General features: G+C 50.1%; 1 protein-coding gene across 5 annotated transcripts in view; it reads left to right on the top strand.

Moving 5' to 3' along the window:
* HHAT (hedgehog acyltransferase) overlaps positions 1–14,729 on the top strand; it is a 179,994-nt gene extending 165,265 nt beyond the window's left edge. For 4 of the 5 annotated variants that reach the window (XM_081121197.1, XM_081121193.1, XM_081121198.1 and 1 more), the window contains one exon: positions 13,713–14,729. In XM_081121197.1, the coding sequence (XP_080977323.1) occupies positions 13,713–13,804 (92 nt within the window). In that variant the 3' untranslated portion in view covers positions 13,805–14,729. The remainder of the gene's footprint in view (positions 1–13,712) is intronic. The other variant, XM_081121196.1, reaches the window with a different exon arrangement.
* The last annotated feature ends 7,641 nt before the right edge of the window (positions 14,730–22,370 follow it).

The following is a 22,370-nucleotide window of genomic DNA, read 5'->3' as shown; positions in this document are numbered from 1 at the left end:
AAAATGTTTATGCTGCTGTGTGCTTAGAATAGCTCTGGGAGTATAAACAAGGAACTGGGAACAGATGCCTGTAGGGAGAGAAATTGGCTCGGTTGGAAATGGGGTTGGGAAGATGGAGATTTACTTTTCCCTGCTTACCCTTTAATACATTTGAATTTTATATTGTGCATTACCTGGTCAAAATAAACAGATTAAATTTTTGAAAAAAAAATTCCTTCTAAGCCTTGTTGGAGGGCACAAGAGATGGACAGTTTTCCTGGAGGACAGACCTTTTTCTAATGAGGGGGGTTTATCCAGAGGATGGAAACTCCTGGGAGGTAGGTGCTTAGGAGAGTGGAATAGTAGCCATGGGTGTCCCTTCGGCCCGCGCACTCATCATGGTCAGAGTCAAGGCAGCCCTAGCCCGTGTCTCCTTAGCCCCGCCTGCTCCTTCCCAGGCAGGGCCAGGCTCCCAGTGCTCGGGGCCCCCACCACGAATGCCTCCCTCTTCTCCAGAATGGAGCTCCTTGAGGGCAGAGCCCGTCCTTTCTATCCCATTTCCCCCAGCCCTTGACATTATGCACAGAAAAAGCTTCACAGGTGTCGAATGCTGACTCATTTATTTGTTCTTGGAAAACATCCTAAGGTTGTGTTATATCTTTTTACATCTAATTTCTGCCTCCCTAAGCGCAAGTCAACCTTTTTACCTCTTTGGTATCCCCAGCACTTAGTCCAGTGTCCTCTATGTGGTAGGAGCGCAATACATGTTGAAGGATGAGAGTCGCAAGGATGACCAGTGTATCTTCAGTTCAGACCCTTCCCCGCCCTTACAGCGAGAACAGAGCCAAGTCTTCCCAGATGGAGCACACGGCAGCTGGGCAAGGGGGTGAAAGGTGCCAACAGCCCAGCCGGTACTCCACCCAAGGGTGTCGGAGAGGTGGCACCGGCAGGCACGGGGAGAAGGATTGTCACAGTTCCTTTTTTCGCCAGCATGTCTAGCTCTGTTGCTGGAACACAAGTTAGGAAGAACTGGACAGATGTGACCGGTAGGATGGGGAGAAGTCCAGGTCCACGTCATGGAGCTGACTCTTGAAGACTCGGCTGTCACTTCAGCAGAATATAAGAGAGCACACAGAGGCTGGCCCCACAGCCCCAGCTGACCCGCCCTGGGGAGTAGCTGCGAACTCCGCAAGGAGTCCAGATGTCAATACTGTGCTCTGAGGTCACAAACAAAACCCAGCCAGAAACTGCGCAGCTGAGATCTTTTCCCTGGAGGCCAACAATTAACCCCATGTAGACCCCCAGGAAGGGAGTAAATGGGGATACGTTTCCCAAAGGACCCAGCCTCCCTGCCAGTCCCACTGGCTGAACAGGAAGCCCAGAGGAGGCTGGGGAGGGTGCTGACACCTCACTAGTAACTACAGCTACTGTTCATTAACTCCCCACACCCTGAGAGCCAGGCTGCCTCTGATTTCTCCTCCTGGGCTCCACATCAGCAGGGCCTGCCCCGTGTGTCCTCTCTGCCCTGTAGAGAACTTGTTTGAGGTGTGTGATTCTGAACAGACTGGCAGGCGAGGAAGAGAGCGACCCTGGGAGACTGGAACGTGTGCTCCCCGCGAAGGCCCGCACAGGTCCATCCAGGCTGCCCAAGCGAGCAGGGTTGCCAGGAGGGACCCTGGGCGGCGGGGACACACCCCAGCCTGGGCTCAGGGCATCCGGCCTGCAGCCCCAGGTGGAGCCTCCCCCCCCCCCCCCGGCCCCAGGGCCATCGGCCAGAGGCGGGATCCTGAGGGGAACAGTGCTCCCTCAGGTTGGGATATTTAAGGCACAAAAATGTCTTTCTCTGTAACCCGAGTCCAAAACTGTGTCTGAGTCACTTTATACGTCAGATGAATATCCTCATAAGCACTTCACTAAAATCTCCCTGTGTCTGTGACGTTCCCACAGCTGCTGGGACGTGGACTTCTGTTCCCAGTAGACAGGACGCCGTCCCTCTCCCTGCTCCGCATGGGGGGTGTCTCTGTGGAACCCCAGTCTGAGTTCTTCCCTTTCCCGGGGCAGGGGGAGGGGAGGAGGGTTCCAGGACTTGAGTGGTGTGGACTGTCATCTCTAGGAGCTGGGTGGGGCCTCGTGGGTGATCTGGTCCCACCTCCCGCGGGAGGCAGCCACCCTCCCTAGCTGTCTTCCAGAACTCCGCCTGAATGCTGCCGGATGGGAACAGGATGCCTCCACCTTGAGGGGAGGCTGTTGATGGTACAGTAGTAGCCAAATCCGCCTCCTCTAACCTTCATCTGTTGGCCCAGTTCTGTCTTCGTAGCCTTTTCCAGGCTAAACTTGGACTTCTCAGTGTGCCCACACTGTGGAGCCCTGGTAGCCCTTTATGCCAACGGGCTTTCTCTCACTCAGGCAGAACACGCAGCCCCTTCCCTAGGCCCCTGCTTGCCATGTGGCCTGAGACAACAACAGCAGTGGTCGTGGCTACCGTCCAGGGCCAGGTGGCCGTGCACGCCCGGGCACCCAGGTGGCCCCATAGCCTTATGCTCCTGCAGGAGAAGAGCACCTGTGCTGTGGGACAGCTCTGTGCCTCTCTGCAGAGCCCTGGTCCCAGTGTGTGTGGGTTTGCTAGAAAGGCCCTGGGGGGTTGTCTTCTGCATTCCTTCCCCTCCTCAGAATAGTGACCTAAGAACCCTTACCCCATTTCAGGGAGGTGCTGATGCTTCTTTTTTTAAATTATTATTTTATTTATTTATTTTTTAAAATATGTTTTTATTGATTTCAGAGAGAGGAAGGGAGAGGGAGAGATAGAAACATCAATGATGAGAGAAAGTCATTGATCAGCTGCCTCGTGCACGCCCCCCACTGGGGATCAAGCCTGGGCTTGTGCCCTGACTGGGAATCGAAACATGACGTCCTGGTTTATAAGTTGATGCTCCACCGCTGAGCCGTGCTGGCTGGGCTATTATTATTTTACATTTTGATTACAACTTTTGCATGTAACACTATTTAGTATTAGTTTTACAGCACAGCTGAAAGACAGCCATATCGGTTACAAAGCATTCCCTCTGAGAAGATGCTTCTTTAGCAGAGAAGGGCCCGGGCTTCCTGAGACTGCCGTCGGCAGCTCCCTGTGTTGCCTTCTCCTGGCGCCCAGGACCACCTGGGTGCTCTGAGCTGCTGTGGGGCCAGCAAGCTGCTTCCCCCTCATCGCAGCAGGCTGGAGGGGGGCATGGGGACCCTGCTGTCCCCAGAGCATCCCCTAAGCTTGGAGGTTCTTCTTCACCTCTGCTTCCACACCCCTCCTTATGTTGCCGATGAAAATGGGGTCCTTTTACAGAGTCTCGAGAAAAGCATTTCGGGAGACCCGTGCGTGGGAGGATGAGATGTAGTGGTGAGGTTCATTGAAACGGGAGCCAACGCAAAGGACTGCCCCAGGGTTAGCTCTGCCTGCTGTGGAAGAAATCCGGCCAAGGTCCAGAAATTCTGTGCCGTCGGTTTAGTCCATACCAAAGCTTAGTCCAGTTCAGCCTTTGTCCCTATAGGGCCTCAGGTGGCTGCTAGCCCTGCATGGCTGCTATGGAGAGAGAACGTGTGAGCATGAGAACACATGAACCCCTTGTTAGAGAGAGAGAGAGAGGGGGAGGGAGGGAGGGAGGGAAGAGGGAGGGAGGGCGCTTGCCTTTGTTAGCTTGGATTATATTATCTTGGGAAGGACCAGGCGCTCTTTCAAACTAACCAATCAGTTTCCCAGTCCATGGTGGCTGGTGTTTGGCCCTCCCCCTGACGAGCCCATCTCCTAGGTCTTCTGGGGTTTCATGCTCTCAGCCAGTCCGAGCCTTTTCCCAGGCCGGCTCCCCCCATTACGGTTGCCATCTTGGCTTCTCCTGCACGTGGCCCAGCAGAGAAATTCCCCCCCATGGTGCGGGTGAGTAGACCGTTGTGCCCTGGGGAGGTTGTAAAGCCAGTCCCTCCTCCCTACGCAGGGGAGGGAGGGGTGTTAATCCCCTTGGCTGGTCAGTGCTGGGATTCCTCTGGGGTGTCTGAAGCTGTCACTTCCAGACTTAATCAGGCTTCTTGTCTGATTCAGCTCCCTAGCTGATTAAGCTTCTTAACGTCTGATTCCCTTTCCTCCCTTCCCTTATTAATACTAACTGGCTACCTACGCTAACACTTACACCAGTGCCTAGGAAGTGAGATGCCTAGGACCAAATGCCATTTGTTCGGTGTTGGAACCACATTTTTCTGCACTAATCTCAGAGCTCTTGTGTGTGTCTTTCTGTCAGTGTCCTTTTGGGGCACGCAGCTGGCGACTCAGGTGCTTCAAGTCAGCACTAATGAGACCACCCCATGGGCTCAGTCCCCTTAGAGAGAAACTGCGCCCGCGGCACAGCCAGCCTGCCTTTGAGCAGGTGGCAGGGGCAGGGGGACAGTGGGGATGGCCCCTGGACCGGGGGCGGAGGAGATGGTGCACAGGAAGCCCCTGGCTCCACGGCACTCCCACCCTTCCAGCCCGTCCACCCCTCAGCGTGGAGATGAGCAGGCCAGACTTTGCAGACACAGTAAGTGGGAGCAGCGGGGTGACAGGCGGGAACATTTCCTCCTCTCCCCGAGGGGTGGCTGGTGTTCACAGCCCACTGTCGATTCTGAGAGCTCTGGGAAGAGCTTCCGCGGCCCCTGTCGCTGCTGCCGGGAGCTTGGGTCCATCCTTCTGTTCTTTGCTGAGAAATTTAAGTCAAGTAACGTGGAGTCCTCTATCTAACAACTGCTTTAGGAAAAGAGCATGTCAGCCGCATCGGCTGACATCACCTTTTCAGATGTCCGCATGGCTTAGGCATGGCTCCCTTTCTCTCCCTTTCCAGCTCTCTCTGGTTTACTCACTTGGGGGTGATAGGAAGGGGGTGACTGGTGTGGAAGGCCGGCACACGCCGGGTGCCTCCTCTCCCAGGCACACCCACACGTGTGGATGAGCCTAGGCTATGGGCACTCCTGTCAGTTGGCTTCCTGTCCCACGGGCTGGGGAAATGGAGGCCAAATAGACATCCTTGTGGCTTCTCGCTCAGGGATTTTGCGGCAGCTGTTGTTTGTGACGGCCTGGAGCAGGGCTCAGGAAGTCCTGTGCGTGAATGACTCACGAGTCAGTAGCCTGGCCCCGTGTTCCTCCAGCCTCACCCTTGTCTATTCATTGACCGTTTTACCGTGTGCACCCTGGTCCCACGACCCGGGTAGAAGCAGATTCGATTCTTAGACCTGGTCTGGAAGCAGACCCTCCTCCACTGAGTTCTGGCCACCGCTTGTCCCGCCTCTGTTCATCCCAGACAGGGGAAGCTCTGTGTCCCTCGAGCCTGTCCCAGTGTTGGTGCTGCAGGTGCCAGTGTCCCTCAGCCTCCCAGGAGGGGTGGCAGATGTCTTCTCATCCTTCCTCCGAAAGGATCAACTTTTCTATACCTGCAGGTAGCGACTTTCTCTTCTCCAGAGTCTTCTCTTTTTCAGGTAACCATGGCAAGGTCTGTCAACCGCCCCTCCGTGACACGGTTCCCAGACCTCCGCCATCCCAATTAGTGCAGGGGGATTAGAAGACAAACAAAAACCAGTAAAGCTCAGCTGTTTATATCACATTGAAGTTTGAACTTATTAGTGTCAGCCCGTCAGCCCAGCCTAAGCAGCAGGTTGAGAATCTTGTCTCTGTCACCTGTGTTTTCCCTGAGCCTTCTGTCACCTGCATGCTTGGGTAACGGAGCTGAAACCATAGGTGAAGGTGCAGGTGAAGCCTCGGGCCCCAGGGTGTGCTCCTAGCCCTCAGTGCACGTACTCGCCTCAGAGGAGCACACAGACTGTATGACAAGTGTCCAGGCTGCCTGTCTAAATGCTGGACATGCAGTAGGTGCTTCAGAAATGCCAGCGTGAGTGAGTGGTTGTCAGGGCCAGCGTCAGGGAGCCTGGTTCACACTGTGCACATCCCTTTGCCTGAGGGAAGTGGTTTTCATGAGCTCGTTCGCTAGGCAGCATCCGCTGTGTTATATAGTGTGGTCGTGGTTTCACAGTGAACAACAGTCCTATTTCGGCTGTATTAAGATACAGGTTATGGAAGAGAAACAGCTGTGGAAGCAGGTTCTGACCGTGCAGTGCAGCCTCTGGCCCCAGAGCCAGAGTTGGGGCTGTGGTACTAGCTGCAGGGACATTTTCTGGGAAGCGGGCCCCCCACCCATTTGCCCCGAGAGAGAGAAAAATCTGTGTTTTCTCAGCACCGCCTTCTACTTGCGCTGTCAGAATAAATTTTTAAAAGTGTCAACAATAAAAAATTTAAATAAAAATAAAGCAGCTCTGGCCTGTTCTCGCCGCTTCCCCAATTTCACGTGCAATTATTTTACTTTATGGCAGCGAGTGCTTCAGCGAGCATCTGCCTGCGGGGCCTGCACCGGGCGCCGGGAAGAATGAAAAATGCAGCGTAGGTTGGCTTCATCAGGATGTGAAATTGACTGTGAACAACATGATTCATTAAAGGCCACTGTCTGTGCCAGTTTGAAAGTGTGCGAGTAGCGCCCAGCAAGTGACTCTTGCCCGGGATGGCAGGAAGCTCCCTGAGGGCGCGGAGCCACCCCTTCCTCTGCTGGACGTCCTGGTCCTCAGCTCGTGGCAGAGGCCAACTAACCGCGGCTCTGCCCGTCTAAATAAAAGATCACCCAGGCACTGGGAGCAGATGCTGAGTCTAGATTAGGCACTAAGACCAGGGATATGAACGTGCTCAATGGTTTTTTTGCCCCCCTTTGCAGAGATGGAGAAACGCCTCTGGAGGTGGGGCAACCTAGTGAGTTAATTATGGGTGACTCCTTGTAAGAACCTGCTGCTTCCCCTCCCTGTTACCTTTGGCACCATGAGTAAAAGGAAGCAAGGAGATGTGGAGGCAGAGGGGCAAAAGGAGAGGGACAGGCCTGGAGGCAGGGGCCTGGTTCCAGCCTTTCCCGCATGTGGCCCGAGGGCATTTGGAGTCACACAGCCCCGAGGTCCAAGTGTGGCCTGGTCACCAGTTAGCTGTTAGACCTTGGGAAAGTTACTGCACTTCTCTGAGCCTTAGTTTCCTTTTCTACCAAATGGGGCTAATAATAGCTCCCTAATCAGGTGGTTGAGCATGTAGAAGGCGCCCAGTAAAGTACCTGGCACCTTGTAAAGCTCAGTAACTGTCTGTCTCTTCCGCTCCGTGAAAGAGTCCTGTCAGTTCACGAATGACTGTTAGTAGAGAGCTCTTTCTGCAGAGTTCCCCATGAACTGTGGTTCCCAAAGGGTGGTTTTCTGGAGAGGTGTTAGAAATGCGAGTCTTAGGCCCACCCAGACCCCCTGTGGGATGGGAGCCCAGCCTTCTGGTTTAACATGCCCTCCAGTAATTCTGATGTGGGCTCACGTTTGAGAGCGAGTGCCTTAGGATCTCACCTGAGAGCCATCTAAGCCTTCTTTCCCGTGAAAGGATGTAAGAGAGGCAGCTGAGCTTTCTTTTAAAAAGAAAACACTGAGGCCTCAAAACCTGGGTTTGAGGCCCAGATGTGTAAACTATATGAGGGTAAGAAATGGTTATTATAACCCTGAAGCAACAAGAGCCTGTTTCTCAGACCTTCTGTCCGCATCCCCACGTGTTTGAAAATAGCCCAGCAGTCTGTGGGCATCGAGGCTGGGCAGCTGTGCTCTTGCTGTGCCTCCTTTCACGAGGTAGCCCTCTGACAGGAAAAGGCTCCTGCCCTAGAGCTTTCCTAGGTGAAAGCTGTGAATTTAGCTGTGAAAGGAGGCCTGCAGGCTGAGGACCGCCTGATGCATGGTTCCACAGCAGCGCCAGGCTGGGACCACTGTCTTCTGAATAATTAATGAGAAGACTGTGGTGAAGCCGCCAGGGTGGTGCAGAGAGTGCCAGGGGTCGTGCTGTTTCTCAGGTCCGGAGCCAGCGCCCCAGGACTTGGGTCTGATGCCCAAGCTAGTTCTCTAAGGAAAGACACACTCAACCTCCACTGGCCTCAGAGTAGAAAATGCCACCAATGCAGAGCAGTATGTGCATAGGGTCAGGGGGTGGCATTCAAAATATATAACGAACGGTAAGGCCCAGGCACAGACCAGGCGATCTGAAAAGATGGCAGCCGAGTGCTGGAGCAGGTCCCGGAGGCCCCTGCAGAACTGGCTGTTACCCCTTTCATGCTTGTATCAGGGGACAGGAACGAGGGAATGTCTGGGGACTGTGGCTTTTGCTAACTAGTAGGTAAGCATATCAGTCTTCTAATATCAGGTATAGTCTCTCTGATGTGCACCAGCTGAATGTGAGCTCTGAGGGCACTGTACCAGGCAAGGCTTAGGGTCAGTGAGAGGAAATATATTTGTTGGTCCCCAAATCCTATAACTCTCTTCTGCAGCATCTCCTCAAGTCATCTTTTCATGCCATTTCCCCATTGGCTATCCTTCTCTAAGCCCGCCCGTTTGCAGAGGCCCTCTGTGGAGGTTGAAATGCATCAGTCTTACATTGGTCTCCACTAGGATGTTGCACCTGCATCCTCAGGGCTGCGAATGGATATGTGGGTGGCATTTATTGATCATAGTTCATCCTTCACATTCATTCCTTCTTAGAATGGCTTTGAGTCACTGGGCAACATTGCCGCTCCTTGGACCAGAAAGTGAGAGTCCGTCTGTCCAGCTGTAGGGACCCAAGAGCCAAGCTGGGAGGGTCATGGTATTTCTCATCCCTCAGGAGCTGTGGGACCCAGCAAGGTGATAACTGAGCAGTGGATGAGCAGCAACAACAGGCAACAGGGTGCCAGAGCCTCCGGCTAGAGAACTTGCCTGGGTGGGTGGAGGGAGGGAGCTAGGGCATTGCTAATGATAGATAAATGATAGATAATTGTCTGTAAAGACTAAAGGACAGACTGAAGTCCTTCCATCTGTTCTCCAAAAAGAATCCAACTGGACACCCTGGATTTGGGATGCGGACTCTGAGCCCCTTTGAGGCAGTGTGCCTTCAAGCAGGCACAGTGGCGTGGGTTAGTGAGTCTTGTCTCGGTGTTGCGAGGACTTGCGGAGATTGTGTAGAATATAGCAGATGGCATATTCTTCCTACACGACACACATGCAGACAGAGACTGTGGTGCTGGCTGCCTGGGAGCAAGGGGGGGAGAAGGCTTCCCTGCAGAGTTTGTTCATGTGCTGGTCACCAGCTATTTTCTTCTAAAAATGGTCAACAATAGGATGTGGCCTTTGAAAAAGCCATTAGAGCCGAGATGGAGGCCATAGGCTCAGGAGTGCTGCCCACCTGCCGGCCAGGGGAGCCTGCGATGGGCCCTTGATGGTACACACACAGTTCAGCAGCTCAGCCAGCTCCTGTCCATTAGGAAGGACGGACATCTTCCCCGGGAAAGGAATTTGTGCTGATTCAGCTGCTCAAGGCATCTTCCTGGTTAAGAATCACCACTCTCCTCCTCCTCGGGGGCCCCAGGGAAAGAAAGCATGGTTGGGGGAGCCCGGTGTTTAGCCCTACACACTGCAAGTCCCCCTGACCCAAGGGAGAGGACGGACGGAAGCCCCATCATCATTTAAAAATGAATTGCATCACCGTGGCTGGTGTAGCTCAGTGGTTAGAGCATCTGACTGCGCACCGAAGGGTCATGGGTTTGATTCCTGGTCAAGGGCACGTACATGGGTTGCAGGTTCAAGCCTGGCCCTGGTCGGGGCATGTGTGGGAGGCAACCAATAGATCTGCCTGTCTAACATTGATGTGTCTCTCTCTCTCTCTCTTCCCCCCCTGCACGCTCTCTCTCAAAAAAAAAAAATCAATGGAAAAAATATCCTTGGGTGAGCATTAACAACAACAAGAATTGTTGCTGCATCTTTTGTTTGAATATCTTGGGGCATATATATCCTAGGACATTGCAGCATACCGTGAACCTGCGATTTGCTAGTGTTCTGTTACCCTTAACATTTTTTTTTACAACTTTATTGAGAAATAATTTATGTACAATGAAATACATTCATTTAAGGTATTTTCCAGATGTCGATACCCTTGAAAACATTCCCATAATCAAGATACAAACCATTTCCATCATCTCCAACGATTCCTAGGGGCCCTTTGTCATCTATCCCCCCCTCTGCTCCAGCCCCCGGCAACCCCTGACGTGCTTTTTGTTACTATAAATCAATTTGAATTTTACACAAATGGAGTAATACAGTGTGTATTATTTTGTCAATGGCTTTCAGTCAGCATAAAATTTTTTTATTGGGGTAAATTACATGTAACATAAAGCTTACCATCTTAACCATTTTAAGTGAACATGTCACCGGTATTAAGTGTATTCCTATTGTTGTGCAGCTGACACCACCATCCATCACAAAACTGAAACTCTGTACCCATTAAACAATAACTCCCCTGGCAACCACCATTCTACTTTCGGTGTCTATGAATTTGGCCACTCTAGGTACCTCATGTAAGTGGAAATCATACAGTATTTGCCCTTTGTGGCTGGCTTATGTCATTCAGCCCGATGTTTTCAAAGTTCACCTGGGCTGTCGCATGCGTCAGAATTTCCTTTCTCAGGCTGAAGATATTCCGTGGAATCCCATTTTGTTGATTCGTCTGTCTGTGGACACGTGGGTGGGCTGTTTCCACCTTCGGCTGTTGTAAGTAATGCTGCTGTGAACATGGGCGTACAAATATCTCTTCTAGGCATCCTTTTCAATCTTTTGGGTGTATTTGTAGTAAATCTATGTTGAATTTTTTTGAGAAGCCCCCATAGTGTTTTCCACTGTGGCTGTGCCATTTTACAACGTTACATTTTAAACAAGGGTTTTCATTAGAGCCGCTTCTTGCTCCGAGTATCCCTTCACTTTCTGGAAAACCAATTCGACGTGTCCTTGGACTTCTCACGGCCCTGTCTGACGGTCACCTTTGCCTTCACCGTCCCGAGCCTCTGCCGCTCCAGTCCTTTCAGACTGAAGGGATTGCTCGGAGAATTGCTTAGCCATAGCAACCCCACGTAAAATTCCACTGCTCACTCCGTTAGCTGTAGCCTCTTTCCCATCAGCTGTAGCTGTTATGCACCTCACCAATATCTTATTAACAATACCGTGGTTCCACCACCTATATCCTGTTAGTCCTTTATTATGCCATCTGCCTCGGTCCTCTTCATCGAATCTGTTGTACTACAGATCCTACTACATGCATTTAGCTATATCTGTCAATCTGTCCCGTTAACTGTGTTACCTAATTTTTCTCAGCTGTTGCCTGAGTTGCTAGCATCCTGTTCATAATACCTTCAATGCTGTTAAAACTCTTCATCTGTTTAGATCTTGTTAGGTCCGGGTATCAAAAACCCACCGGGAAGCTACACACCTCATTTACCCTGGCGGCCCAGCCATGAATGTGCAGAGTGTGCAGAGGGCTTTGTCCCTAAAGTACCCTCTTAGGAAGGACCTTTTCCTTTGACCAAGACCACGCTGCCCACCAGGCTCTATGAGCCACATTAATGGAGTGTGTGTGTGTGTGTGTGTGTGTGTGTGTACATGTGAGTGTGCGTGTGCGTGTGCACGTGCATGCACAGGGAGCAGGGGCGCGGGGACACCGGAGTTGACTGGATGGGGAACATTGGTAACCCTGGCGAGAGGGGAGAGCACAGGAGAGTGGGGAAGGCCATGGGGAGGGAGGACTGCAGGATGAGGTCAGTGGTCACTTGTCAGGACAGAGCTTTCCGATGCCATCTCTTCTGTTAATGCCTGACAAGCCTGGATGACTTGCATCGCAGCAGCCCTCAGAGTGTTGCCAGAATGACAGCCCACCTCAGTTTCTTTTCAGTCTTATGATCCTGGGCTTGTACGAGCCCTGATGAAGAGGAGAATCTGCCCCCGGCAGCCCTCCACGTCCCCCCACACACTTGAACCACAACAGGGCTTGGTTAGCAGCCACCACAAAGACCTTGTACCTGTGGGCCACCTACAGATGGTGATGTTGATGTTCAGAACAGCAGATGCTCATAAAGGTTTGGCTGAATGTTGTGGAAGGGTGACTTGCGGAATCTGTCTTTTCTTTGCCATCACATATATTACACTTTAGGTCATGAAGGGATAAGGGGTCCTTGGCCGCCATCTGGCACCCACCGGGGTTGCTGTCTGTAGGAACCCACATGCATTAAAAAGGCCAACTGTCTGTGTGTATGTAAAAGAATTCTCAGGTGGTCCTAGAGCAACCTTTGCTTTTCTGAAACACTTTTTAAAGGCACTACCAAAGCTGTGATCTTGTTTTATTTCACATGCTTTTGTTTATTTTTGTCTTTCCATTGTATAGATGGAGAAACTGAGACCCTACTAGGGCCTCTTAGTAGAGTCAGGATTGCAAGTCTCCTAACTGCTCTGTAGCTGCCTCTCTGAATGGCACACAGTGACAGTGGGGCGAAATGTCAGGGCCCAGCTGTGGTCCTGACGGAACATGTATATGCCTCACCTCTGGGCAGTGTTGGGGACGTTCCTCCTTATAATTCTGTGTGCTGGACAGAAGCTTTCACGGGGATGTCCAAGTGCGGCTGTGCAAACAGCCCAGGCCCAGCTTTGTGTGAATGAAACGTCCCCACCCCCAGCTCCACAGCAGCCTCTGGATTCTGTGTTTACCAAACACCTGCTGATGCCTCATCCCAAACACAGCTGAAGCCTGGGAGCGCTTCCTGTACCAGAAGCTCCCCCTTCCTGCTCCCTGAGCCCCCTGAGGAGCAGGTGTTGACAGGTCCCCTGGCACCTGTCTGAGCCACAGCCGTGAGAGATCTGATGGCCTCGAGGCAGGATGGGTCCATCTTGAATCCTGAAAAAGTATCTGACTGTGCCCCCACCTCTACTCCCTACTCCCGCCCCACCCCTTCCCTGCCTGCCCCCTCCCGTGTGGCAGCCACACCACGGGATCCCTGTTCGTTGGAGGGCCTGTGATGTTCACACCTCAGCTGGTCTGTCAGGAGCTTGTCCCTGTCCCTTTCCATCTGACACATTTTTGCTCATCCCACATCATGCAGTTTAACTGTGCTCTGTAGAAATCATTATCCAGTACGTATTACGTGGCCTGTAAATCCCAGTGGCGTGTGTCTTTTCCAAGCGGGAGTAGGAGCACCTTTGTCGTAGGGCTTAGATCTTTCTGTTTTGGCATCTGGAATCTTCCATAGCACCTCTGGCCCTCCAGAGCCCTCAGTAAATGTTTGAGTAAGTGAAGCACGTACAAGACACGAAGATCATTAAGCAACAAACATTCAGCAGAAAGGGCTGTTAATTAAGAGAAGAAAGACAAGAACATCTGATATTCTAAGATAAGTACCGGTAGAAGGAACCACTAAAAGGTGTGAGTTTTGAGAGCAAATGTTTGATTTAGGCTCTCCGATGACACTCCATTCAATACAATGGCCAATCTCCATTCTGAGATTTACTATGGGTCTCACGGACTGTTGTTCTTTTTTGATTATTAACTGCGTCAGGCTTCTAAATATGTATTATTTAAAAGCGTGTCCTATTTCTAAGCACTGTTTGCATTTGTGATAGCACACCCCTCATTTCACGGTAACCCCAATGGGAATGGGAGGGTCAACTTACTGGCATTCCAGTTGGCGCAGACTTTGCAGGAGGCTTGTGCCTTAACACATAAACCGAGGCCCATGTTGTTTCTTGGGTTGAGGGGACAGTTTGCCCCTGTGGGAGGGCCTGCCCCAGGCCTTTCTAACTGCTCTTCCACCTCTGTCTTCCCCCTGCAGGCTGGCCGTGGGTGACCCTCTCTGTCCTGGGATTCCTGTACTGCTACTCCCACGTGGGCATTGCCTGGGCCCAGACATACTCCACGAACTAATGTCGCCGGTCCTAGGCGAGCTCTTGCTGTCGGCCTCCAAGGCAAATGGTGCTTCTCCCTGACCTCGTGGGACCTCCAAGGGACCAGTGCTTGATCTGCTCTTTTGTTGAAATTACCTCACTCCAAGAGTGGAAGCTTGAGCTCTCATAGAAAATCGACAACCAGAGTGTCTTCTAACTTCAGAATTTAGAGATTGCCCCCCCCCATCATTTTCCCGTTCAGCAGGCTGGGGTCCAGAGCAGCAGAGTGCCTCGCCCAGCTGCACACGGTGACACTGTGGTCTGGGACCCAGTCCCAAGTCCCTCTGGGTTCTTTCTCCTTTCCCAAGAATTAAATGTAACGGACATTTCTCGATTGAGGCACAGAAATCCTGACTAGTGATTGCCCCTGTCCTCCGTGGGGCAATATTTCTGAAACATTTTGGTGACATTGACTTGACCCCCTTCCCCATGTCCTGCAGTGCGGTCTCTGGAACCAGCACCGGGGTTTGAGCTACACATTTCACCTCCTCTGCGGGGAGGTGACAGTCACAGCTGTGTTTCTAATTACCCAGTAAAGAAAGAATATGTTCTGTCACATTCCAAGGAGTCGGTACCCAGGGAGACCTGTTATTTGAACTTCTTCAGGGCTATCTCCACTTGGCTGCTTACTTGGCTGCTCGTTTCCTAGATTTGCAGAGAAGTATAAACATGCAGTGCCTCTACCCAACAGTTCATCATTTCCACACGGAGAAGCAGAATTTAAAAGCCAGGGAATAGGGTATCCACAGACCAGTGCTACCAGGCAAGTTACAAAGGGTAGGGATGGCTTCCCGTGGTCTTCTCTCTCCACGCAAGTCCCACTGTCATCTTCCCACTCAGTGGTTTACATTCAGTGGTTTATGCTGTTTTGTTTCATTTCCAATAAAATGGAGCCTTTCCTATCACACAGATAAGTCACTTATTTTTTGTAGAATTGTTTTGAATATTTTTTGAGGAAAATGTTTAAAATCTAAACACTTATATAACTCTCAATTCTTCATTCCTCTGGAAAGACGCTGACAGGCTACTAATGGCCCCAAGTGGTAGATAATTGAGAATCCTTCTGTCTGGCTTTGGATTGCTTTTGAGAGGGCGGTGGGGGCGGAGGTAAGTGAACAAGCTTTTAAAATTTGGATCCATAGTGTACCCAATTGTGGGAGAACTTAAAAACATCTCGAGCATAGGCATTAAATCCTCGTGAGGTTCATGTGCTCCTGGTCTGTATCACGCAGTCTCAAATTAATTATTTGTTACTGTCCCTGCATCCTGGCTATGTATCAATTCAGTGAGATTTATTAAACTCCTAGAGTGCAGGACCAGTCATTTTGGGACGTCCTGTCTTCCTAGCCGCTCTGCTTGGGGGGGTGGGGGGGGCAGGCAGATCAGGGCAGCGGTGGCCTCAGCAGCCGGCTTGGTAAAGGAGACACAGGCAGGCGATTCCAAGGTGCTGGGCGCGTTTAAGGCGGGCACGAGGCTGGAAAGAGTGAGCGCTCCAGTGAATACAGTAAAACTTCACGGGCTAACACTGGTTCGGGACTGTGGTCAGACAAAGGGAGTTTGGCTAAAGTTTACATGAAAGGAAGGGGAGGAACAAGGGGAGTTTGAAGGTGACTGTAAAGAAGTGTGTGTACAGGTATAAATAATGGGAAAGATTTTAGAGTCTTCAGAGACACCATTTATATAGAAGTAAGTAGTCTTATTCGTTCATTAAACTATATTGGAATATATTTGAAAGTAATAATCCTGAATTTGTTTTAAGCTATTACAGGATTTAGAGTGTTCTCAGGAGTTCCTAAGTGATTGCTGTGTTTAGCTATACGTTTGAGGACTGACTGACCGACATGTCAATGATCCCGGACAACGTTTTCTTACTTTAGCTTCTTGCTGTTCCCCAGGTATCATATGAAAATGATAACATATCTTTCTTGGTGCATATGAACCAAAATCTTGGAGTTGCTTTAAATGAAAGACTTGAGGTGCTTGGGCAGAAGGCAGTTCCAGCTGAGGAACATCTGACATGTCATGTTCCATGGTCCTCAGCCCTGGGCAACTTGAGGCACAGGCTGGGAAACAGCTAGACAAGGTCCCAAGGTCACTTCCAGCCCCAAGACCCTCTGACCCCAACCTAGCAAAAGCCGGAGAGCTCCAAGCATGCTTGCCAAGACGATCCCCAAGGAGGCAAGCAAGACATCTGAAGGGCAGCCAAATCTGAAGTCATTTTGACTTAATTCTTGGGATCACACAAGAGACTTAGAAGTATTGTATTGTTTCTTCAGATTAATTTGTTTGAAGTGACAGCAGAACACCCTTTATTCTGTTCAAGAATGCAGACATAGAAAACAAACATATCAATCATATAATTACATAATGATCTATATATTGGGAGAATAGTAACTTAATGGGAGGGGTGTCTCCCTTAGATAAATTGATACTGCTCACTTGTTTATTTAAAACAAAAAAGTAATTGTTGACTAAGTGTGAAAAATTGACCCTAGTATAATGGGTTCGTTTTCTAGCAAACGTATCCATTCAGTAGAGGCAGCTATTGACAAGCAGATTATCCTGACAGTATGGGCCTTTCTCAGCACGTTGAGAAGCCACTCTGAAGCCGTTCTTCAGGGAAATTGGTTTATTTTAAAACAAACCAACACAATCTCTCTTTTTAAAATAGTTGAAACCCATTTGGCACCCACAATGTATTATTTGGCTCTGTATTTCTAGTCCTTTTGACTAATTATAAAAGTCATATTCACAAAGAGATTTTCCCCCATTGAGGAGATCTAACCCATGTAATGTTTCCTGCTTTATTAGGCGAGAACTTTGACATGGATGTCAGTCATTTAGAATTTTAAGCAACCTACCCTTCAATTATTTTTATTATGCTTTTCTGCAATGTAATTAAACAATAAGGTGTGAGGAGAAGAGAATGTCATTAAAGATACTGTATTCATACTGTGGCCTTACAAGACCAAGCAGAGGCCTGAATGTGGCTTGATCACAGAGGCTTCATCCCTACAGCTGTACTATCTATAAAAAGAAAAGTGCCACTTTTGAAATGTGGTCCACCGGTGTTAAATAAGAATTCAGGTTGGCAGTATTGTGGAGAATCTTGCCGTGAGCAGGAGGCAACGCCTGTTAAAGCCATAGCAGAACTGAAGCAGTGCTGGTGCAGAGGCCTAGTTAGCTTAGGGCCAAGCAGTCCTCTCCCTTCATAGCTCTGAGCCCACCAGTGAATTAAAGCACAGGTCAAACTCATCCTGCTGATGCTGAGTCATTCTGAAAAGATTCAGGGTTTTTTTTTGTTTTGTCCCCCCACACTGTATTTTAAAAGGCAGGGCAGCATTGATATATCTTATACAAATTTCAATCCAAATTGTTCAAAATAAAAAAGCTCATTTCTAAGTGGAGGTCATGTGTTGTACCACAGTTTTCCACGACTGGGTTTTTGAAGACATCTCTGTGCACCGGTAGAGCAGACACAGCTCCACCTCAAGGTCATGTTGCAAAGCACCTTCACAACTTCTCTTGCTGTGCGGCACTTCGACACACAATCCTGATGTCTCTAGAATTTAAAGTTTTCCAAAACCCACAATTGCAGGTGCCTCTGAATTAGAGCTCCCCAAACTCTCAAAAAGGAATTGGAAGTACCGTTCTTGTCTCGTTTTAAGTCAGAACACCCAATTGAAATTACAGAAGGAAAGGCAAAAGTGTCATGTATAAAATAGTTTATTACCATAATAAATAAAATTAAACATTTTTTTTTACAAATATTATTTGTGCTTGTTTAAAAATGTTGAGAAGGGAATCTCATCAATGGAGGGGCCCACTTGTCCCTCTTTACATTCCCAAGCTGCAGACATACAGGGGAGTCCTGGCAGCATCCTCCGCTGGCCACAAAAATAGTGTCGGCTCATTCGCACTTCTCTTTATTCATGCTCATTCGGACAAAGTGACCGATGCAAAGGAAAAAGAAAACCCAATGAAGGATTTGGCAGGACTCAATGGAAAGAGTGTCAATATAAGGAGAAGCCCCAGGATGACAAGCTGCTCATGAGTAGGTGTCCTTTCAGTGTTGGCAGGATGTCAGATGGGGACAGTCCAACTGACGCACAAATACAGTGTCTGAATATTAAGAGAATACATTCATTGGGGGGGGGGGTGCATCTTTCTTAACACAAAGGTAGTTCATATCCTGACACAAGATCCGTGAACTTCTCACTGTACAGCTGATGGACCCAGAAGTCAAAGAGAAAGAGACAGTGGCTCTAAAAAAAGTTCCATGGCGGGCCGGGAGGGCACCCACCGGGTCCGGCACCTGCAGGCTATTTAAGTCCAATTCTAGAGGTTCCAGAATAAGTCTGATAAGCTCACATGAAGAAGTCTCATGTGAAACTAATTTAAGCCTCAGGCAGATTTCACATTGATTCTTTTGAACTGTGGGGGATGGAAATGAAAACTCCACATGAACACCTTGGTTCTCGAGAAAATGGTGATTTCTCTGACGGCTGCCGTGGGTGCTGAGAGGACAGTGAAATCTCCTCCAGTTGGAGGCACAAGCGCTGGTGAAGGTGGTTTTTATTGAAGCGAGTGAGGAGGCAGTACCAGGATCTGCACAGGAGAGGGGCTGGGGCCCGAGTGTGCCCTCAGGGGGCCTCCTGTTTAAGCAACATGACGTGACGGGGGAGGAAAGGGGAAAGAGTGTTGGCAGCTCCATCACGGTTGGAGTTCCATTCAAGGGTCTTAAGGCTAAACATCTTTATTGCAAAACACTGTACAATCTATCCATCAACGGCACATCAGCTTGTACCTCCACCAGGGCTCCTAAGACTTCCCAGAAGGCCACATGCCACACGGTGGTCAATGCAACAAGGGGAGACGAGGTTCTTCCTACGCCTGATATTCCTAAGGCATTCACTTAGTCCCCACACAGGCTTGGACAAAAGTTTGACAGTTGGCTTTGTTGGCCTAAATAAAGAGACAAGCTCAAAACTGTCAAAGATGATGGATTTTCTGAATAGTAGAGGAATTGGCATTCAGGACTCGCCCATAGTTTGCTACAGTTTGCTTGACCAGAATTGCAATTCCTCTGCTATTCCCAAATAAACTCATCTTTTTGAGACAATTTTGAGCTAGCCTCTTCATTTAGGTCACATTCCTTGGTGTCAGAAGTGGGACCGAAAGGAAACGACCCCCAAAGGACAACGACCCTTCAGAACTGAGTGAGGTACCCTACGTGAGCCCCGCTGTGCTCTTGGCTTCCGTGAGCCCCCCTCACTTCTGGTTTGGGGAGTCTGCTCCAGGAGTCTGGGCTCCCTCCCTTTGGTTGAGCTCTCCCACTTTGTTCAGAACCTATTTAAATGCTTCACTCTTTCTGTTCCATCCTATTTGTTGTTTTCTTATTAGAAGTGCACTAGAATTTTGGTATAATTACTTTGGAATTTTTGAGAGCAAAAAATTAAAAAAATATCAGTGGTCATGGGTCCAGCAAATAAATCTTACCGGAGTGCTTGCCACCTCCTTATGAGAGACTTCAGTCTCCAAAGCAAAAGACTCTCAAGAGGATAAATTGGTCACAGCAAGGCCAGATTGACATTGGGTTGCCCGCCAATAGCCGGGACAATTTCTGTGCAACGGGACACCTGGTCAGGAGTCAGACAACTAGGGCAAAGGCCATCCTTTAGAAGCAAAATGGATCCCATGAAAGGCACACTGTCCCAGTAAAAAAAAAAACAGCTCCTAGCCCTGAGAGCGCCCCCTTCAGGCTATTTAGGAATGTTTCTTTTGCTCTCAAGAATACCTCTGAGAAATAGGATCCCTGTCACCTAAATGCTCTAAGGGTGGCCCTCCTTCAGCTGGCTTTATTAAAAAATCATAGGTTTGCTTCATGTGCATTTTCTACTAACTGGAGCAACCTTACTAAAGATTATTTAGAATGTCGACGGTCATTATGTGGAACTCTCAACTTCCCCAAACTTTCCAAGGGACGAGTTTCCCTAACTCTATAGCTCTGCCTTCTCTATATTTACCTCTGCCCTCTCCTAACCCCCTTCCTTTACCAGGATGTCTCTTCTTTCTTGTCTCCTACTAAAATCTTACCAACTAAGCTTCTGGAAACTCTCCCTTCTTCTGGAAACTCTCCCTTTTGTTAGGTCTTCGGAGGATCACGGCGTGGTTTACGGTGGAAGATTCAGTTGGTGTCTAAAGCTCACGGTCCCTGCTCGGAGACCCAGAGCAGCGTCAGGCAAGAGTAGGTATTGAGCACAGAGCAGCCTCTGGCCAAGTGCATGTCATAAAAATGAAAGAAGAGAAGGTTTGGCTCATTTAAAAAATTTTTTTCAGAGAAAACAATTACAGCAAAAGTCCCTAAAATCCTTAAATGGGAAACAAAAGCATTTACAGCCACACATGGTCTCTCACTGTCACTCACACAAGCACATGCTGTGGGCCCTGCGACCTCGAGGTGAACAGGTCTGGGCTTCCAGTCAAGCCCAGTTTGAATCCTGAGTCAGTCCCAGGAATACATTCATGAAGCTTTATCCGTCCCACCCCACAAACAAGTCTGGACTTCAAAGCCTCACGAATCAGCATCTTTGCTCCTCAGACCCAGCCGGGGAGTCATTTCTGAATAGACACCTGTGCCCCTCGGCAGAGATGCGGGGTAGTGGGAGGGCTGAACGGGAGCCTGTCATCAGTCCCCGGAGAGATGGGCAGGTGCTTCTGAAGCTGGACGTTAGAGAGATTAGGGCCCCTGCCCTGCTTTAACTGTAGTGGGTCTGAACCTTTGGACGCAGGTGAGGGAGCATGTTAAAGGAAACAAACGAGAACGTTCTGGGGAAGCTGGTGGATGGGATTCTGGATATTCTACAGCCTCTGCCCCAAGTATTAGTTGGCAGCTTCTCAAGTTAAAAAAGCTGAAAGCTCACGGCTTTATCCAGAATCACAAACAATCATCCCTCGGCCTCAGGAAATTTCCCTTCCTCCTCTTTGTGTGCTTCCACCTGAAGCTCAGTCTAATAATTTCTCAGCCTTCGGAAGCCTGGGGCCACCGCTGTAAGCCTCACGTGAGAAGCTGCTACAAGAGTGTGCAGGGCCTCTGGGGAAGGTCCCTGGCCTTGACCTCCAGACTTTGCTCTCCAGGGCCATCTGCGCCAACCCTGGGAGCCGGGAGAGGACAGCCCCACTCTGCACAGACAACTAAGGGCCAAGTGCTAGGTCATGCCGTCGCCACCGAGCAGGTGGCTGGGTGGCCCAGGCAGGAGGCTTTCAGAAACACTGAGTATCTTTGGTAGGGGAGGTCCTAACCTGTCAGGTCCCTCAGTACGAGGGAAATTGGCACTAGGACCCAGGTTCTCTGCAGCAAAGCAATGCCGGGCAGAGGTGCCGAGAGGGCTGCTGCAGCGTAACTGGGGCGGAAAGTCAGCGCCCTGGGTGACCACGCTGTCACGAGCAGCCCAGACCACCTGCATGCCTAATTAACTCTCCGAGAGCTGCCTACTTTAAAAGCTAAACCACAAACCTTGCTTGTCAGTTTTTAAGGGTCCTGATTCCTGTCTGCAGGGCATACACCTGGGCTAGCCCCACTTTGCTTGGGGAGAACTCTTTCCTTTCTAAGACACTTATGAAAGAAGCCCAGGCACACGAATGACCTGACCCCAGGTCCTATGAAGCAATGGAGTGTCCCTGAGGACAGTGGCATTGGCATAGGGTCTTGTGTGACCCACAAGCGGCCTCATGATCATTTTCTGGGCAGGGCTCGGATCTTCCCCATGGACCACAGCTCCACGGCCACCATCTCCATCACCCTACAGAGACAGCTGGAAAACCCACTGCCCCACTTTCTCTTTCCAGCTCTGGAAGCAGGGACGATCATGTGCCTGCAATAGTCTCACGGTTTCTCTTGAAGTCCTACTGACTTTAGTAGGAGGTAAAGAGATTAGCTTTAAAATAAGGCCAAGCCTGGCTCCCATGCAGTGGACAAAATACAAACTTCTGAAGGGCAATCCCAGTGAGAATTATTAACATAGCACTTGCTACAATCATTTTTCTGAGGTTGTGTGTGTGTGTGTGTGTGTGTGTGTCTGCTTGGCTAATGAAGCAACTCTGGGCTCGTCGCCCTTCCTGCCGATGCCCCATACCCTGAGCAATGCCACAGGAGCACGTGGGGAGAGGTTGGGGAGGACAAGAAGCACAGGGGCCTGTGTGATGAGGCCAGTGGCAGGAAGCAAGGCCCGAGATTCATCTGGGGCCTCCAGAGCCCTCCCCTCTGGCCATCCCATAGGAGCGAGCTGCGGAGAATCCCTGGATCCCAAGGGCCCCTCTCCAGCCCTTGCTTGGCTCACCTCTTTGAGGAAAGGAGGCCTGAGGAGTCCCTGCTCCCCGTGTCTATGGGAGGCACCCCCGGCACCTCAGCTGCTTTTTGGCCTTAACCACTAGAGACAGAAAGTTGAAAGGCTCTCCCCTCCCTGTCCCTCAAACTCTCCTTGTCCCGAGCTTGTTACAAATGACGACTGTAGGAAAATATACGGTGACGTCGGACACAGGCTGTA

The sequence above is a fragment of the Miniopterus schreibersii genome (assembly GCF_964146895.1).
Source record: "Miniopterus schreibersii genome assembly, chromosome: 19".
Lineage (NCBI taxonomy): Eukaryota > Metazoa > Chordata > Mammalia > Chiroptera > Miniopteridae > Miniopterus > Miniopterus schreibersii.
Note: the sequence above shows the minus strand (reverse complement) of the source record. Positions and strands in the feature narration are given on the sequence as shown.